Below are 17830 nucleotides of genomic sequence, written 5' to 3' on the forward strand. Positions count from 1 at the left end.
CATAGTCAGAAACAATGACACTCCTCTGTGTATACTGTATTAATTTCCCTCTTAAAAGTCTCTAATGAGGGCAGAGAGTCCATACATAATATCTTCACATAAACACATGCACAAAATATTAAAGACAAGAGAAAAGGTGATTGACACAATGTAACTGGTAAGTGTTCACGGATGCTAAATAAATGCTTATTGGGAAGTAATAATTAAAAAAGTGCCATCTGATTATGTTAATACATTTGTGGGATAACACAAAGCAAGTTCATCACAACATTATTCATATTTCCCATCTGTGTGTGACTATGTTGATTGCACCTTTGTTAACACTCAAACTGTGATTATGTTGGTGTCACCTTTGATTAAAAAAGTCCACACTTGATTATGATAATCTACATGTTGATCACACCTTTGTTATTACAGCCCAACTGTGGATATGTTGATCTTAACTGTGATGAAACATCCCATGTGTGATTACCCCACGTTGAGTCTCACCTTTGATTTAAAAAAGCAAACAGTCCAACCATGATAATCTCTAATCTCAAATTGTGCTGTTGAACCCTGTTTTCTGTTCAAGTCATTAGTTTTGGGGGTGCGTGATTTTTTTTCTTTTTTGCATTATTTCATCCTTTTCTGTGTTGCCATTATGTTAACACATTCAGACTCAGCCGTGGCTCTAACTGGCCTGCTACTGGACTGCTATGCTGGCGACCCGGGTTCGATTCTGACCCAGGTCATTTGCCGATCCTTCCCCGTCTCTCTATCCCCCAACTCACTTCCTGTCTCTCCTCCACTGTCCTATCCTGAAAAATAATGTCTTAAAATTAAAGAAAGAGAAAAAGTTAACACAGTCGGCCTTTTTTCAACTCATCATCACCTCATCACCTTTTCCCAACAAATTATAAACAGTAGTTTGAAACTAATAGGTTTTGGATGTTAGCCAAAATGTAGACTTTAATAAACGTAGGCTATTTTTTATTTTATTTGTGTAGTCCTATCTGTTTATTTAATAACCATTTTGCCTCTGTGTTGGTTTCTGTCTCCTCAGCCCCCTACACCATTGTGACCTTCCCTTTCCTCTTTGCTGTGATGTTTGGGGACTGTGGCCATGGACTCGTCATGAGCCTGCTGGCTGCCTGGATCATCTACCATGAGAAGCACTTCTGCCTACTCAAGAGTGAGGTGTGTGTGTGCGTGTGCGTGTGCGTGTGCATGAAAGAGAGAGAGAGAGAGAGAGAGAGAGAGAGAGAGAGAGGCAATTTGCTAATTATTTACTAAGTCTTTATAATGCTTTTTATGCATCCATTATTGTAACGTGTTACCAATGAATTTTATGCACATATTTACAATATCGTCTGTGTCCTGCAGCTGGTTGACATGCTGGTGGGGGGGCGCTACATCGTGCTGCTGATGGGGCTCTTCTCCATCTACACCGGCCTGATCTATAACGACTGCTTCTCTAAGTCCCTCAACGTCTTCGGCTCCTCCTGGAGCGTCAGGGCCATGTTCCAACCTCGGGGGCCTTGGACGTGAGTGAACATATTCGTTGTGGATGTGCATATCCATTGCAACACATTACATTAGATTACATGTACATTACACAACATGACATGACACTTAGCTGATGCTTTTATCCAAGGCAACTTGGTTATTTTAGCCTACAGGGTATTGTTTTTTAAGCACAGGTTCCCTGGAGCAGTATGGTGTTAGGTGCCTGTCAAAGGCACCTCAGCCATGGGGTGAAGCAAGGAGTGGAACCTGCAACCGTCTGATCTAAAGCCCATCTACTTAACCATTAGGCCACTGCTGCTCAACATATCCAAATTAGAAATTGTTCAGAGAGAGATGAGTAAGAGATGTCTCTCATGGAGTGTCAGAGCCATGTTCCAAACCCCAGGGACCTTGGACGTGAGTATAGGGCTGTCGTCAGAGACAATTGATAAGGAGGAGACAGTTCCTTTCACCAGAATCAATGTGATTTAAGATTCTGAGCTGCATGACTGTGAGTTGTCTCCCATTAGCAGGCTGGTGTAGGTGCAGAATGAAAAGAGTTCTATTCGTAAGAAGTCACATCCATTTAGGAGACTTGATCCTACTTTTCTGGTTACACATGGGACGATTTATCTTGGGGTACCTCATTGAAAATATTTGGCGTTGTCAACCTTTTTATGGGCTGACTGATTAGGTGCCTGTTGAAAATTAGCCCACATACTTTGTCATTACAATCAATGATAGGTTTCTGTCAGCAGTGTCTGTCATCCAGATCATTTATTCTACAAAAGAAAACTTAAAAAGTCTCATAATATTGTTTTGACGGGTTTGTTTTTTTGTGATTTATAGTGTGTGACACACTAAGCATTTGAAATATGCTGTGAAGTGATACTTGAAAAGCATTAACTTGCAATGGATAAAATAAATAATGTACGTCGAGAGCATCAAACAGAATCGTGGAATGCCCATTTGATTTCATTGTGTTGCATCACAGTAGGATTAAAGTCATCATCCCCATCATCTGATCTGCATATGCATTTCTCAATCACAACTGAAACATGTGAAGTGTTGTAAGCAACACAGGGAATTAACACATAGTTTTAAGGCGTGCTTTGATTGTTCGTAGCTGTTCCATTAGTTCCCCCATGTTCTTCACATGTGTTAAAAACCCGAGATCTTACTTATTTGCTTTGAAGCAAGAGAGAGCTTTATCTTCTTCTGCCTGGGAATAAGATCAAAGAGGAGCTCTTAATACTTAGAGTTCTTGCCATGCTTCTTCTCGTCTCCAGCAATGAGACTCTTCACGGCTCCAGTCATCTGCAGTTGGATCCGGCCGTCTCTGGAGTCTTCTCCGGGAGCCCCTACGCGTTCGGTATCGATCCGGTTAGTGGGGAAGGACTCTGGGATACTGGATGGGGGCTGCCCCCAACCCTTGTAAACTAGATGAACCTACCACCAAGTGGGCAGGAAATAGGTGCTTTCGCCTGCCGAGGAGGTCTAGCTAGCGCACACTGTAAAACATTGCAAGCCAGTTAAACGAAAAGAGGTAAGTTGCCCTGCTGCCTCAAGTTTGTAAGTTAACCCATTTTAGCCTAAGCCCTTTTTGAGAAAAAGTGCCCTCTCCCTATTAGAACCTAAATATCTCAGCCTCCGAAGTACATGAAACATGAAATAAGTTGCATTTAAAAGCTAGAGCCTTCATTTTGCAATTAAATATGTTCATTCAGCTCTAACATTCCCACATTTTTAATGAAATAGCTCAAATGTCAAGAACCTTAATGCAGCGTATATGTCGCTCCAGGACACAATGGGTTAACTCAACTGGAGGATTAGCTGAACTTGAGGCTTTCTCCAGTTGAGTTAACTCACAAACTTAAGGCAGCAGGGCAACTTCCTTTTTATGTTTACCACAATATGGGAGATAATCAAAGAGGACACAAAATCTGTCCTTCAATCACAATGCTCTATCTGTGGTAAAAGATTGCAAACCAGTTAAACAAGTCTTACATTTGAAAGTTAACTGAACTTGAGACTTTGCTTTCTGAGTTGACACAAATATAAGCCTCAAGCCAAGTTAACTTACAAACTTAAGGCAACTGGGCAACTTACATTTTTAAGTTTGACTGACTAATGTTTTTAGTGTGTGTGTGCGCGTGTGTGCACTGCGTGCCTGCGTGCCTGCGTGCCTGCGTGCCTGCGTGCCTGCGTGCCTGCGTGCCTGCGTGCCTGCGTCTGTTTGAACCGGAATTCTTTCAGGCACCATTCTTACAGTGAGGTTATAACATATGCCAGGCAGTGGCATACTCTGACAGAGCTCTCAGTACAGTAGAATTTCGAATTACGTCCACTAGGTGGCACTATTATCCCTTCACATGACTCAGGCCACAGACATTATTTCCTGACCTTGAAATAATTAATTGAAAATTAATCACAAAATTGGTACATAAAGATTGATTAATTGCAAGATACAAGTCACCATTAAAACCTGTCACATTATTTCATTTTCTAGAACAACATGTCCTCATGCCCTTAGGACATATTTAACTTTAATTGAAAATTAGCTTAGGGTTTATACAAAGATGTAGACTTATTTGTATTCACCCTGTATTACGCCAGCTATGAAAAATCATTTTTCACTGCTGTTAGAATTTACACAGTTTACATATATGTAGTATTTTCAATATCAACAAACCTCTGTAGGTAGGCTTACATTGGAATAACTGCTATGTAATGTTGTGTACTGGTGTAATACTTACGCCATGAATTTACCACCTTTGGTGTCTATGACTACATTGCTTGCTATGATTTGATTTCTTTTTCACATCGCTATGGCATATAGATCTGGAACATTGCATCAAACAAGCTGACCTTCCTCAACTCCTACAAGATGAAGATGTCTGTGATCATTGGAGTCATCCACATGCTCTTTGGAGTCATCCTGAGTTTAATCAACTACTAGTGAGTGTGTTTTTCCCCTCACCAAGTTATGCTTCTATGGTATGCTTACACAGTAAACATGAGGTGCCACAATTTCAGAGTAAACTTCTAAAGCTCCAGATAGTATATGTGTAACAGTATGTGTTGAGAGTCAAAGCACTCCATCAGTGGAGTCAAAAATCAGTGTAAAATTGGCATTGCAACTCTACAGTGATTTCTGTTGATTGATGATTTCTTCACATTTCAGTGTTGATATTCACACTATACTGAGTGGAACTTACTCTGACAATGTTACACTGACCATAGAGAAAATTGTACACTGTTTTTGCGTGCCCAATGTTATCTGAAATGGAGTTCATTTCAACTCTTTAAAAGTTATATTGACTCCCATGTTTTACTATGTAGGAAATCTGACATTTGGGGACAAAGGGGTCTGTTGTCCCAGACCCAGGGTCACAGGGAACCTAGAATTAGGTCCTCATCACATACCATGTGTAGGGTTTGAGGGCCCTTTCAAATGACTTTGTCCCAGGTGCCAGCCAAAACTGTCAGCTGTTCTGATCATGCCATATGGCCTACGACACTGTCAGACAGCACTGACAGTCTCTGTCACTGCACGTGTGCAAAGAAGTGTAATTTTGTAGACACGCGATTGCAACTCAACATTCCAAAATAAATTGCATTCATTACTTGTGACTACCCTGCAGGCTCCTTGCTTAATTGGAGCGTACCAGTATGGGCGCCACCGGTAAGGACAGGACGTCTACGGTTTGGTCTATTTATGTTATCTTAATAATGAGATAGTGAATCTGTTGTAATCGTGAAAAGTGTAAATGTGTATCTGTTGTCGTTCATAGAGCCTGAAATTTCAAGCAGTGTCCCTGTCAAACTGTGAAGTAAATAGGTGCGATCGTCACAAGTCAAAGGCAACATGCGCATTTAGACAGCAATTCATTTTGGCTTAAAATGTTGCATGATGTTTAGATTTCCTGTCAAACTTCTAAATTTCGGTCAGGCTGCGTCGACGAAGTGACATGTCACATGGTGTCAAACTATCGCGGGATGATTGCGACTGCAGTCGGATCTTGCAACCCCTGCAGTTGCTTATCCCGGTCAACGCTCGTCTGCAGACCACCTCCGAGGTCACCCCATGAACTGGTTGATTAACAACTCACTCACGTGTGTATATGAGTCTTGTCTCACACCCCTACACAAGTTTGCACTGCTCCCCACTTCAGCTCTACCTGTCCCCCCACACCTCACACATGGTGTGTTAGTAGATCAAACTGGTGCGAGCTCATTTGTGTGCATATTTGTGGCCGACTTTAAATGCGCTGTATTTTATACCACCCACAACATGACAACAAGTTCTTGCTCACGTGCCTTTCGCAACATCGACGCTCGCAACAAACTCGTCCGCGCCTAATAGCAGTTGTGCATGAATGCTATTTGCATTTGCATGATAACATTATAATAACAGGCTTGTCAATCGGAACTTGTCAGATTATTGACGGAACAATGGTTGGAACAATGCAGCTTTGGAGAAATGGCAGGGTACCTTGTCTCACACCCAAAGTGCTTTTGGCTGTAGCCTACTTAGTCGTGAAGAGATATACAGCCCCAGTTTTGGCACCCCTTATTGTTATTTCCAAAATGTGTAATGTCTTCAGAAATGAATGCAAATATACACTACTTGTACCACCAGGATCTTTAAATAGGAGGTTCGAAGATATTTAAAATCGAAAAAAAAAATTTAATAGATCTTGTCATTTCAAAGAAAACGAAGAAAAATGTGCAGCACGCTGTAACAGGCGGCTTTTTAAAACACAAATATAATTTTCCATCAACCACAAACTATCTATATCATGGTTGACCTTACTATTTCTTTCCTGGAGATATTTCCAACTTGTTGCTCCTCAAATCAAATTGTTTTTGACGGACCTGAAGGCTGGTATTGTAGCCGGGTACATTTTGGAACATTGCATTACGTAACTAGCCTAAAAGGTGTGCTCTGACTTTTGACTTCTTGGCAGCAACTTCAGAAACTTCCAGAACATCGTGCTGCAGTTTGTGCCCGAGGTGGTGTTCATGCTGTCCCTTTTCGGCTACCTGGTGACCCTCATACTCTACAAGTGGTGTGTGGCCCTCAGGTCCGATGTGGCCCCCAGCATACTGCTGCTCTTCATAAACATGATGCTATTCACCTATGAGGACGACGATGGTGACGCCATGTTATTTTCATGTCAGGTGTGTGCGTGCGTGCATGCGTGTGTGAGAATCTCTGTCTATGTTTGTCTCTGTCTCTGTTAACAACATGTCGTTTTAAAATGACCCACATACAAAGCAAATAGCAGCACACAGTGACACATGCATGCACTCTCACGTGCCCAGACACATCTCTCTCTCTCTCTCTCTCTCTCTCTCTCTCTCGCGTTCTCACGCACACACGCATGCATGCTTGCAAACACACACACACACACACACATACACACACACACACACACACACACACACATACACACACACACACACACACACACACACACACACACACACACACACACACACACACACACACACACACACACACACACACACACACACACACATTCAAATTTGTGTCCATACCTAAACAAACAGGTTTAGAGGTTTCATAGAGGGCATCTCCACTGCATGACGGTAATGCGCCAACCTACATACTCCCGCTCCCTGTTTCTCTTTGATTCTTTCTTTTGTTGTGTGCTACGGTGTGCAGACGAGATGGGTGTGCTTCAAGTGTCATTGAACACTTGAGCCATTTGTTATGAAAGAAATTAATGTCTGGATGTCTGGTAGTGTGTGTGTGTGTGTGTGTGTGTGTGTGTGTGTGTGTGTGTGTGTGTGTGTGTGTGTGTGTGTGTGTGTGTCCATGTGTGCGTGTGTGTGTGTGTGTGTGTGTGTGTGTGTGTGTGTGTGTGTGTGTGTGTGTGTGTGTTTGTTTGCGTTTGTGTGTGTTTGTGTGTGTGTGCATGTGTGTAATTTGGGCACATAGAGCACATTCACAAAAGGCACTGCCAAGATAGAAAAGAAAGCAGTGATTAGTGGAGTATGGATTGAGGTCCTAATAGGCAAATTGTGTTTGTGTTCTTTTGACATTCTATTGACATATCTATTTATGTATCTATTTGTTTAATTTTGTTTTTAGGCCTACTGTAGTTCTACTTTCTCTGAAAAATGTTAGGCCCGTCATCTCATCTCCATGATTTACTTAATATTTGCTTTGTCCTGTTCATTAAGTTTCATACATTTTGGTAGTAAAGTATATTGTGCAGGTGCCTGGTGTATGACATGTGCCATAATTTAAATCAGCCTTGACTTCTTTCTTGGTACTTTTCTGTGCTAAAAGTGAAAGTATTATATACTGACAGATTGGGATTACAGATGGACACCGGGCAGTGTTGCATTCCCTAGTGGTGTTAGAATAAAAGTCAAAGTTTGTGTCCCACAAGGATTGGAAGGTGTGTGTGTGTGTGTGTGTGTGTGTGTGTGTGTGTGTGTGTGTGTGTGTGTGTGTGTGTGTGTGTGTGTGTGTGTGTGTGTGTGTGTGTGTGTGTGTGTGTGTGTGCACGCTTGTGCTTGTGCTTGTGCGTGTGCGTGTGCGTGTGCGTGTGTGTGTACATGCACGTGTGTGGCTTTGTGTGTTTGTGTGTTTAAACTAATGAAAATATTTGTTAATATACGTACCTGCTGTACAGTATGAGCATTGACCTCTGACCCTAACCCTTTTGACCTCTGACCCTAACCCTAACCCTATTGACCTCCACAGAAGCCAGTGCAGATCTTCCTGGTGCTGGTGGCTCTCCTGATGGTGCCGTGGCTACTACTGGCCAAGCCTTTACTCATCTACAGACACCACACACAACAGGTGACCAAACACTCCAAGACACAGGGTCCTAGTAGACATTATGTTCAAACACACCAACAGGTGGCCACACAGTAAATGTTGCATTGTTTATTCAACACGTATAGAGTTGATATTACCCATTTAGATTAGATTATATTAGATTAGTTTAGATGAAACTTTATTGTCTGTCACACATTTACGCCTGATGGTGCGTATACATGGGTTCTCAGTGTTTATCAACACGATGTTATGAGGAGGGGCAAGACACTGGCAGCCAACCACGTGAGCTGATTTTTTGACCGACAGCGGTTTCCAACAATCAGAGGTTGAGTTGTGCGCAGCTAGGTTCGCGCAGTCAGGTTATAAACAAAATGTAGAACCCATGTATAAGCAGCATGGACCGAGGCACCTGGAGTGACATAGACGCTGCATTCAGTGCTCTTGAGATTTGAGGTTTTTTAATTAAAAATGGGAGTATGTAAGAGCTGAACAAACACTTTCTAAAGCAAGATGAGGGTGCCTGCTTTTGAATGCAACTTATTTCATTTTATTTCACTTATTACACTAGACAGTAGGACAATTTAGAGGAGTGCTGAATTTGACTGCATGTGCCGGCAGGAAAAATATTGCAAAATAAAATGAATAGCTTAATAAATTGATTAACTAAAATAAACCAAAAATAAGATGAACTATCCTAGTGGAATCATTTTCTTCTTTACAATGTTTATGTATTATGCTTTCTGTAGGACTTGAATGGGTTTAGGAATGCACCAATTTCATCGAGTTGTGCACAGAATTTTTTTTGTGGCATGGCCCATGTTAGGGTCAGTTTGGGAAACCCTGACATAGAGGACTGAAATTGTGGCTCACCAATTAACTTGTTTAGTGTAAACTGAAACATACTAAAACACACGCACGCACGCACGCACGCACGCACGCGCGCGCACGCACGCACACACACACACACACACACACACACACACACACACACACACACACACACACACACACACACACACACACACACACACATATGCTAACCTGGCTAACCATGCCCTCGGGCTGCTGCAGCCTCTCCTTCGCTAGTACCTTCTTTCACTTCGACTACGATCACTTATCATCATCAGTGTACTTACCTTTTCAAGGGAACAACACAATAGGCTCATCAGTAACCTTTTCATGGGAACAACGTATGGACAAAGGGTGACAAATTTGTGCACTCAGAGCCATCCAATAAATCACCGCTTATGCGGTGGCACAAAGCCAAGATATGTAAAGAAGGTCAAGAGAATTAGCTTGGGGGACAGAGACCAGGAAGAAAGACGAAAAGAAATGCAGCATCGCAACGCCCCAAACCTCCCCTTTCCACCCCCAGTTCTTTTCTATCATGCCTCCATTGTTGCATCATCATTTGAAGTATCTGTATCTGTCTCAAGCTCCTCTGTGTTCTTTGACAGCAGTATACACAGTAGTAGCACATCTGACGCTTTCAAAGCCATTCCATCTCCATTGAAGAATTGATTGTTATCAGCCTCCTGTGAGCATAGAGAGAGAGGGGGGGGGAGAGAGAGATAGAGAGAGAGAGAGAGAGAGAGAGAGAGAGAGAGAGAGAGAGAGAGAGAGAGAAGAGAGAGAGAGAGAGAGAGAGAGAGAGAGAGAGAGAGAGAGAGAGAGAGAGAGAGAGGATGCATAGCAATGTGTCATGACCTAAACAGAGGCAAAATTTTGGCATGGATTGCAGTCAGAGAATGCACAGAATAAGAAATGTTTAGTAGTGCGTCACATATGATGATATATAGAGTAGCAAGCAAGAGGATGACCGGTCAAATCTACTGCGTGTGGTGGAACGTCAGCCTATTGCCAGTGTCTTTTTTAAAAAAAAGAAAGAAAAAAACACACAATCTACTGTAGAAACCAGAGGGTCTGGAAATATGTAGTATGGTGTGTTGGGTCAAAAGAGTTTAGCTGCAGGCAACTGGACTTCTATTTGGATATTGTGTCATTTCAATTGCGCTTTGTTGGGCAGAACTGCATGAATCATGTAGGAAAGAGTCGACATCTTATTAAAGTAGCCTAAAGGCTGCATTGTGGACACATGGCACCCGGGCACATGTTTGCTGTAAAAGTACTGCTGTATGAGGTTGCTTCCCCAATATATAAGAAAAATCACAAACTGCGTCTCATTATTTATTTACCGTATATTACCACCATGTCGGGGGGCGCTGTGGCGCAGCGCCCTAAGCCCCCCACATTTGGGCTTGCATGCCCAACCACAGGGTTCAAGTCCGGCCGGGGTCATTTCCCGATCCTCCCCTGTCTCTCTGTCCCATTCGCTTCCTGTCACCATCTTCGACTGTCCTGTCAAATAAAGGCATAAAAGAAAAAAATATATATAATATAAAAATATTACCACCATGTCCAAAAGCAAACGCCTTTCGGCTATCAAGCCTTCATCAGTGCGTGGCACTCAGAACAAAAAAAGTTTTTTTTTGTTCTGAGTACCACGCACTGATGAAGGCTTGAAAGCTGAAACGCGTTTGCTTTTGGACATGGTGGTAATATAAATAAATAATGAGACGCTGTTTGTGAGTGCAGATTTTTCTTAAGTTGATACCGTGTATCGCGCACCCAAAGACTTTTTCCAAGAAGTTGAGCGCGTCCTTTGCCAAAACTTCAATATATTACTTCCCATCAACAGTGCTGCTGTAGGCCTATCATCAGAAACAATCTTGCGAGAGAAACTTCCAGATCAACCAAACTGAATTCCAATGTGTTCCTGTTTAGCTGATTTATGGGAACAGAAACTGAGTAATCCGTCCTGAAAAAGTGAAAAAGAAAGCAAAACTGTTTATGAACTGAGCAATCATATGTAGAGGCATAGACAAATCTAAACAAATACCAATGTGATTCGTTAACAGGTGTATGGGAACAAACAACATCATTCGGGTGACCCTGCTACGCACATGAAACACAAGGATGACAAGGTACCAACACTCAAAAGAAAACTCAAACTCAACCTCAAAACAAATAACATTCTCCACGAACCTGTTGAATATAACCTTTACTGAAAATCACACACAGTGCATTACACTGTAAAACATTGCAGCCAGTGAAACGTAAAAAGTAAGTTGCCCGGCTGCCCTACCCTCTTACTGCAGAGGGGGTCGCCGGCGACCCTATTCACTTGCTGAGCATGTTTAACTACATCATATCAACATTGCTATGACATTACAGAGAGCCATAGTCCTCCGCTTTAAGTTTGTAAGTTAACTCAACTTGAGAAATCCTTGACGCCTGCACGTGCTAGTTACAGTATGCAAATATGCACAAGATTCATGTTCCTTAAGCTGCTCAGTCCCTCAGAAAATATTATTCAGCTATCGTGTCATGGTGAAGGATCATTGCCAACACCTTATCAGATTCTGACCCAAGGTATCAAATCACACAAAGTTAAAAAAAAACACTTCTTATTCAAAGGAGACTTGACACATGACACTTGTCACATGCTTTGGTCATTGAATTATTATCACTCATATTCATTTATATTCAAATGGGTAAAGTAAAGTTTGTGATAATTTATCATTAGCATAATTCCTGTCAACCCCTCAGAGGCATCATGTGATGTGGTTATCCTTTTAATGTGTTATCTTGTTTTCTTTGACTTCTGTGGTATTTATTTACATATTTAATGAAGACTGCAATGAGAAATCCACAATATTTAATGTTCGCACGCACATGTTGACGCTGCAGAAAAGACTACCTCATGTCATAGCATGCAATGGTAAACGATTGCATTGGGGATGCTGTGGCGCAGCACAATAAGCCCCCCACAATCTGGGCTTGCTTGCATGCCTATGACACAGGTTCGAGTCTGGCCCGTTTGAGTCATATCCCAATCCTACCCCGTCTCCCTCTCCCGCTGATTTTCTGTCTCATTCTTCCACTGTCCTGTCTGAATAAAAACTAAAAGGCCCAAAAGAAATAATACATTTTAAAAAATCGGCCAAAATTCTCCTTTAAATTTAGCGGCACATTTACTGAGGCTGCAACACAGTCCATTAAAAACCCTGAAATACCCTGAAAGTTAATGGTCTGGCATGTTTCTTTTTTCTTTCCAAGAAGCTCAGAACTAAGATGATGTGATGAGGTTATCCTTTTTAAGATGTTTCATTTGACGTCCATGGGTTTTCACATATTTCTTGAGGACTGAAATGACAAATCTTACGGCATTCTCTTACAAATCTCATTATAAATACTCACCTGTGTATGCACCTGTAGAAAAGACTATTATATCAGTTACACAAATACAGTATAGCCTGCACCTTTACAAAAATGGCAAAATATGCCCTTAAAGGGACACTGTGTGAGATTTTTTATGAATACTTACCACCACCATAAAATTCTAAGTATTCATTATGACTGAAAAAATTGCACTTTTCTTACATGAAAAGGGGGATCTTCTCCATGGTCCGTCATTTTGAATTTCCAGAAATAGCCATTTTAGCTGCAAAAATGACTGTACTTGGACCATGCTAGAAAATTTTAGTTTATAACAGCGGAAACTTTCATGAAAAGTTCAAATTTGGCAATAGGCAGTAATTTTTTAATTCGCAGCATAGTTGCAGTACCCTTTTTGACCATATCCTGCACAGTGTCCCTTGAACAATTGTAATAAAAATATTTTTTTTAAAAATGTGAATACCTTTGGTGGAATTTCTAAAGAATTCACTAACTTTGGGATGACTGAAATATCAAACCTAACCCACCATCCGTGGCACTTTACATTCATGCATGCAGTCATGCATAGTGACAGGCATGTCAAGGAAGCGAATAATCAAAATTTAGATAATGCTTCATTAGTTTAACCCCTTAAGACACAACATTATACAATTACTGTTACCAGAATGGCAATGACCAAGTACTGGTGCATTACTAAATGCCCTGTGTTGTGTCATAGTATTGTAGTACTAAAGTTGTTAACTTTTCAATAACCAGTACAGCGTGCCACTGTAGGTAAGGTGCACATTAATGGGCTACGCCTAAAAGAGAGAAGTCTCATGCTCCACTTAATGGAAAATCTTTGCAAATTTCCTTTGACTTCTGGGGTAGCCATTCATATTAATGATGACTCAAATGTGTCTTCTCACGCCACCTTGATAACCACATGTTAGCATGCACGTGCTAGTAGGCTGCTATTTACTGTAAATCTTAAATAGTGTAACTCTGACTCATTTACAGGAATTATGCAAATGAAGAAATGATAATGAGCTTCACATTCCTGGTAACAACATCATGCAAATATTGATCAATATGAATGTAAACAATGCAATGAGTTCAGCACGTGAATACCACAGAGGTCAAAGGAAACACCTTAAAAGGATAACCTCATCACAGCATGGTGTGTCCCTGGGTGGTTAACAAGAATTATGCAAATGAAGAAATGATAATGAACTTTCCGTTCCTGCTAATACCCTCTTTACCATATTATTAATCAATGCAATGATTGATTATGTGAATACCACAGAAGTCAAAGGAAACACCTTCAAAGGATAACCTCACCTCATCACCATAGTATATCTCTCTGTGGTAAACAAGAATTATAAAAATGAAGAAATAATAATGAACTTCACTTTCCTGGTAACGTCCTCATTGCAATATTAATTAACATGAGTGGCAATAATGCAATGAGTAAATCATGAGATGTCAAGTTTTGGCAAAGGACGCGCTCAACTTCTTGGAAAAACGAAAGTCTTTGGGTGCGCGATAAAATGTATCATTACGTCTCATTACTTATTTATATTACCACCATGTCCAAAAAGCAAACTCGTTTTGGCGAAACGTGTTCGCTTTTTGGACATGGTGGTAATATAAATAAATAATGAGATGCAGTTTGTGAGTGCGGATTTTTATTCCTTAAGTAAATCATGAGATGGCCATGTCTGGTCTTATTACCTCATCAAAGGAACTTGTGGTTTCTGGTAATACCTTCTTTACGATATTATTAGTCAATATGTGTTAATAATGCAATGATTACCTTCGCCGACTTTGTCGCGAAGGTTATGTTTTGACCGCTGTGTATTTATTTATTTATTTGTGAATATGTTTGTTAGTTTGTACTTCGTATAACTCAGACAGAACTAAGCCGATTTTTATGAAATTTAGTGGGATGATTCGATTCCAATCGATTACTTTTTGGGAGTGATTGGGTCAAAGGTCAAGGTCAAGGTCACGAAAAGGTCAAAAACGTAAATGTGCGATATCTCGGTTAATTGTCATCCGATTCGCCTGAAACCAGTGCCAAGATGTGCAGAATTCAATTCCCGATCTTGTGATGTGCCACACGTCATGGTGGTGTCCATACGTTTTTTAGCGGTTGGGGGTCAACGGTCAGTGGGGTCAAGACCTTGCGAAATGCACGTTTCTCATCTTAACTCGGTCAATTCTGGACCGATTTTTATGAAAATGACATAAAAATTTCAGAAATGTGTCCACCACAATCTCCATACTAGACTAAATGGAATGGACACTCTGTCGAGCGCATACCTTCACCAACGACACTTTATTTGCCTAGGACACTACTGGACCACGTATACATAAACCAGGCGGTCACAGTACATCTGGAAGTCGTGGACACTTACTACTCTGACCACGACATCATTTGTGTGTCTCTCGTGTTGTAATTTTGAGCGTAATTATAGTGACAGGTACTGACTGCTTCGGAAATAATTCAATTTATAATATCAGCTCGTAATTTGGTCTTAAACCTGAGGTTGACTATTGTGACTATTTCAATGACGATAAAGATGATTTCATATGTTTGATATTCATTTACATGTACACGTCTTTTACAATTAAATCCAATGGGGACATGTTATTAATGTATAAGTTGGTTATGTGGAATAAAACATTAATATCAAGGTGATAATTGTTCATTTTTGTCTATGTGGCTCCAGTGACTTTTCTTTGCCAAGCACTATATGCCAGAACAACGTGTGCATGCTGAATTGAATAAGAGGTCAAGAATGGGCCAAAAATATTCCGGATATTCCGGTCCGATTTCAATGAAACTAACACCAACATTTGGAGAATGTTATGCCCCACACTCTGAAGATGGCCAGAAAAAAGTAAGTGGCGTAGGCGAAGGTTTGCGCTCTACCGAGTGCCCGTTCTAGTTAAAGCATGTGAATACCACAGAAGTCAGAGGAAACACCTTAAAAGGATCACCTCACCACACCATACTGTAGTGTATCCCCTGGGTGGTAAACAAGAATGATGGACATGAAGAAATGATAATGAACTTCACTTTCCTGGTGTACTTTTTGTACAATATTATTAATCAATAGGCCGTGCCGTGGCCATCCGGTAGGGCACTCGCCTGCCATGCGACCCAAGTTCGATTCCTGGCCCGGGTCCTTTGCAGACCCCTCACCGTCTCTCTCCCAATTCGCTTCCTGTCCACCTCTCACACTGAGTGGTAGTAAAGTAAAAAAAGACAAAAAAAATCTTTCAAATATATATAGTATATATATATATATATATATTATTATTAATAATATACAATGCAATGAGTAAAGCACGTGACTACCACAGACGTCAAAGGAAACACCTTAAAAGGATAACCTCACCTCACCACAGCATGGTTGTTAACAAGAATTAAGCAAAGAAATGATAATGAAATTCACTTTCCTGGTAATCATGTGCTGGCCATGTCAGGTCGTATTACCTCAGCAAAGGAACGTGTTTGTGTCAAGAGAAGTGGCAATGATGCAGCGAGTAAAGATTCTGATATACAACAAGTATTCGAGAAGATTGTATTTTGATTGTTAACCAGTACTGAACTGGTTAATGTAGGCCTATTCCAGTGTTCTCCAGTCAGTGCACCTGCACTTGAATGCATACTGCAGTTGTCTGCAGAAAACACTACCTGAAATAGCCTATAGTTTGCACCTTGAAAGACACACCAGTGCAATTGCCAATTGCCACGTGTAATCAAAATGTGTTTTGCATATCTTTGATGGCAGGACCTCTAATGAATTCACAAACTTTGTGATGACTCAAATGTCAAACCTGACACACCCATGCTTTATGTTGACAACCATGCCATAGTGTTGGTATCAACAATAAAATAATATTCTGAATCTGGCTTCATGTAATACTTCATTTATGCTTAGAGGACAACAGAGATTATTTTCAAGGTGTTTCCTTTGACTTCTGTGGTATTTACATGCTTTACTCATGGTATTATTAACTCTTCTATTGGCTTAATGTTCAAATATAGGTGTTACCAGGAAAGGAAACTTCATCATCATTTTTTCATTTGCATAACAATCCATATGGTGGCTTAGGGAAATCTATTTGGTGAGGTCATCTTATTTCAAGGTCTTCCCCGAAACATCTAAAGAATTCACTTACCATATGGTGACTCACAGGCCAAACCCATGTCTTCATATGAACACCCACACATCCAGTGCCTCAGCCTTGACAAAGAATAATCACATTTTGTTGTTCATGCATAGAAGACTACACATAGGTCTGCCTTAAATACTTAACATACTGTATATTAAATGTAACCCCCCCCACACACACACACCTTTACCAGTGTTATCAAAATACTGTATTTGCCCACACATAGAGTTGGCACCTGTCATGTCTAGAGACGAAAGAATTAGACTTTGGAAGAGTATGTGCTTAGAAGACTACATGTACCTCACACCATACAGTAACTATAGCACCTTCATCAAAACTCCAGTAGGCCTATCAAAGTGCAGTGAAAATACATACCACACAAATACAACTAAAGCAATGCCAATGCAAACGTCAATTGGAGTGTTAATGCAAAACGGAGATTAAACAAAAACAAACAAACAAAAATCCCTGAAAAAAATAGCGAGGTCTGGACCTCTCTGTGCTATGGCCATGATTTTGAATACCTTTTGACGTGATTTCTAAGAATTCATTTTACTTTGTGATGACTCAGATGTCAACAGCACCCATGGTTATACTTCATATTAGCATACAGTAGGCTACACACCTAGTTCTTCTGGCACTACCACAATAGGCTGCCTGCACCTTTACTGAAATTGTAGAACAACTCATTAACTCAAGCAAAACATATCATTAATGTTTAAACAGGTCCTTTATTTCTATCATCCGTTTAGAAATGGTAAATGTTCCTTAATCTAGTGGAGTATAGATTTATAGTTCTGTGATGAATAGGTGAAGCATTCAGTGAATGTTTACACTACAACTTGTGGCAATAATGAATACACAGGATTATAATGTGTAACTTTATAAATTAATAGATGAATTGACAGACTAATACATAAACAAATGAAGCATCAAATAGATGAATGAATAAACAAATTAATGAACCATCACAATGTTTCCTCATTACATCACTGAGACACTCCTCTTGATTGATAGTGGAATGTGGGTGTCAACAGGAAGAATTCCTGCTAACAGCCCAGAAGCTGCCCATAGGAAAAACCTGATGAGGGAAGTCATCCGAAATGATGTTTCCTTTGA

The 17830-nt window shown here is 40.6% G+C and overlaps 1 protein-coding gene across 1 annotated transcript in view; it reads left to right on the forward strand.

The window, feature by feature from the left end:
• Positions 1-17830, forward strand: part of si:ch73-173p19.2 (V-type proton ATPase 116 kDa subunit a 1) — a 50142-nt gene that overhangs the window by 19289 nt on the left and 13023 nt on the right. Inside the window, exons 11-17 of the mRNA XM_063207561.1 lie at positions 1043-1176; positions 1363-1523; positions 2775-2868; positions 4325-4443; positions 6456-6669; positions 8228-8326; positions 11224-11289. Of these exons, the coding sequence (XP_063063631.1) occupies positions 1043-1176; positions 1363-1523; positions 2775-2868; positions 4325-4443; positions 6456-6669; positions 8228-8326; positions 11224-11289 (887 nt within the window). The remainder of the gene's footprint in view (positions 1-1042; positions 1177-1362; positions 1524-2774; positions 2869-4324; positions 4444-6455; positions 6670-8227; positions 8327-11223; positions 11290-17830) is intronic.

This window comes from Engraulis encrasicolus, chromosome 9, assembly GCF_034702125.1.
Source record: "Engraulis encrasicolus isolate BLACKSEA-1 chromosome 9, IST_EnEncr_1.0, whole genome shotgun sequence".
Classification (NCBI taxonomy): domain Eukaryota; kingdom Metazoa; phylum Chordata; class Actinopteri; order Clupeiformes; family Engraulidae; genus Engraulis; species Engraulis encrasicolus.